This window comes from Musca vetustissima, unplaced genomic scaffold, assembly GCF_032173495.1.
Source record: "Musca vetustissima isolate MV318-11 ecotype Yass unplaced genomic scaffold, APGP_CSIRO_Mvet_v1 utg18749, whole genome shotgun sequence".
Lineage (NCBI taxonomy): Eukaryota > Metazoa > Arthropoda > Insecta > Diptera > Muscidae > Musca > Musca vetustissima.
The window spans coordinates 89,173-90,769 of record NW_026882420.1 but is presented as its reverse complement, the minus strand read 5'-3'; the positions used below and the strand labels follow the sequence as shown (position 1 = coordinate 90,769).

At 46.5% G+C, this 1,597-nt stretch overlaps 1 protein-coding gene across 1 annotated transcript; it reads right to left on the bottom strand.

The window, feature by feature from the left end:
• Positions 1-323: 323 nt before the first annotated feature.
• Positions 324-1,385, bottom strand: LOC133328787 (uncharacterized). Its single transcript, XM_061537333.1, has 2 exons — positions 1,070-1,385; positions 324-987 (listed from the first exon to the last, which is right to left on the bottom strand). The coding sequence occupies exons 1-2, from the start codon at positions 1,359-1,361 to the stop codon at positions 440-442; spliced, it is 840 nt and encodes a 279-aa protein (XP_061393317.1). The 5' UTR covers positions 1,362-1,385; the 3' UTR covers positions 324-439.
• Between the last annotated feature and the right edge of the window lie 212 nt (positions 1,386-1,597).

The window sequence follows — 1,597 nt, the reverse complement described above, 5'->3', positions numbered from 1 at the left end:
TAGACAGATCACAAGTTGAGGATGTAGAAACAAAAAAAAACATGGCTTATATACAAGAGGATGAGTATTTTGTTGTGATGAGCGGGATAACCACAGTTCGTCATGTGTGTACAAGGTCAGTTACATTATTAGGTTCTCAGATTCGTGGGAGAAGTCCACTTCTCCAACCCAATGGTTAGAGGATTTTTTTAGAACTTTTTGTCCTAATTGTAGTTTTATTTTATTTGGAAAAAGTCACAGCGTCGTATGAATTGATTGGTTTGTTGGTCTCGTCCGAGAGGTCAAAAGTCAATAATTTGATTTTTGAGTGGTCTGGTTTGTCTAGTAGGACTAGTAGTCGATAGCGTTAATGTCGATTGCGCTTTTCTAACAACAACATGTCAGTGGTCATATGTGTGATAACTTTAACTTTTCCACCTTGGTCAGCATCTGATCGATCTTAGTAAGGACCAGATTTACCAGGAGGACCGTAATTGGTTGATGGAGCACCGCCGCCGCTACCACCGCTGCCGCCAGAGCCACCGCCCAAATCATATCCGCCGCTGCCGCCTCCACTACCTCCACCAATGCCGCTGTCATAACCACCTGAGCCGGAACCACCACCGCTGCCGCCATCCTTTTGGGTCTTGTATTTGATGAAGTAGACTTCGGGTTTGGAAGGCTGAGTTGGAGCAGGAGTAGGAATGACAATATCCTGTTGGTCGTCGGGTTTCTTGACCAACACGTAGACCAATGTCTTCTCTTCGTTTTGTGGTTGCACCGGAATAACGGGAGCTTGGTAAGATGGAGGTGATGGAGCCTTAATGAAAATAATCTTGTAGTGCTTTTGGGCCTGTCCAACGGGAATGTTGGGACGAGGACGAGATTCCTCAGGCTCTGGTGGTGGAACATGAACATAAATGTGTTTTTGCACCAACGTGGTTCCACCGCCACCACCTCCACCAAAGCCGCCAATTGAACCACCACCGCCGAATCCACCACCAGATCCTAAAATTATAAGAAAATAAACATTTGGATTAAATTCCTATTCAAATAGACCGAGCAATTCCGATTGGAATTTAAAACTTACCGCCTCCGAAACCTCCACCGGAACCACCTCCAAAACCGCCACCTGATCCTCCTCCGAATCCGCCGCTACCTCCGAAACCGCCACTAGAGCCACCTCCAAAGCCTCCAGAACCGCCACCACCAAAACCTACAGAACCACCTCCACCGAAGCCACCACCGCCAAAGCCCCCTCCTCCCGAGCTTCCACCAAAACCGCCGCCTCCACCGCTTCCACCGGGTCTATTGTAAGCATAACCAGCTTCTGGTCTGGCGGCAGCCAGAGCCAAGCATGACATTAAAATAAATCCCTTCATTTTGGCCTCTAGGTTTTCCTCGATCTTTCGCAGAACAATCAAACCGTTATATTAGGATTAGTGTATCTCACACAGACTTGATGTAAAATGGTAATCCTGTGTCTGTGCTCCGAACTACTAAATCTCCGACCGACCAATTTGTGTGGTTGTTAAAAGCAAAAAAGATAGGGGTTGGAAAAAATGGAAAGTTCTGATTCGCGTCTTTAGGTTGCGATTTGTGTTTTGGTGTTTATTAA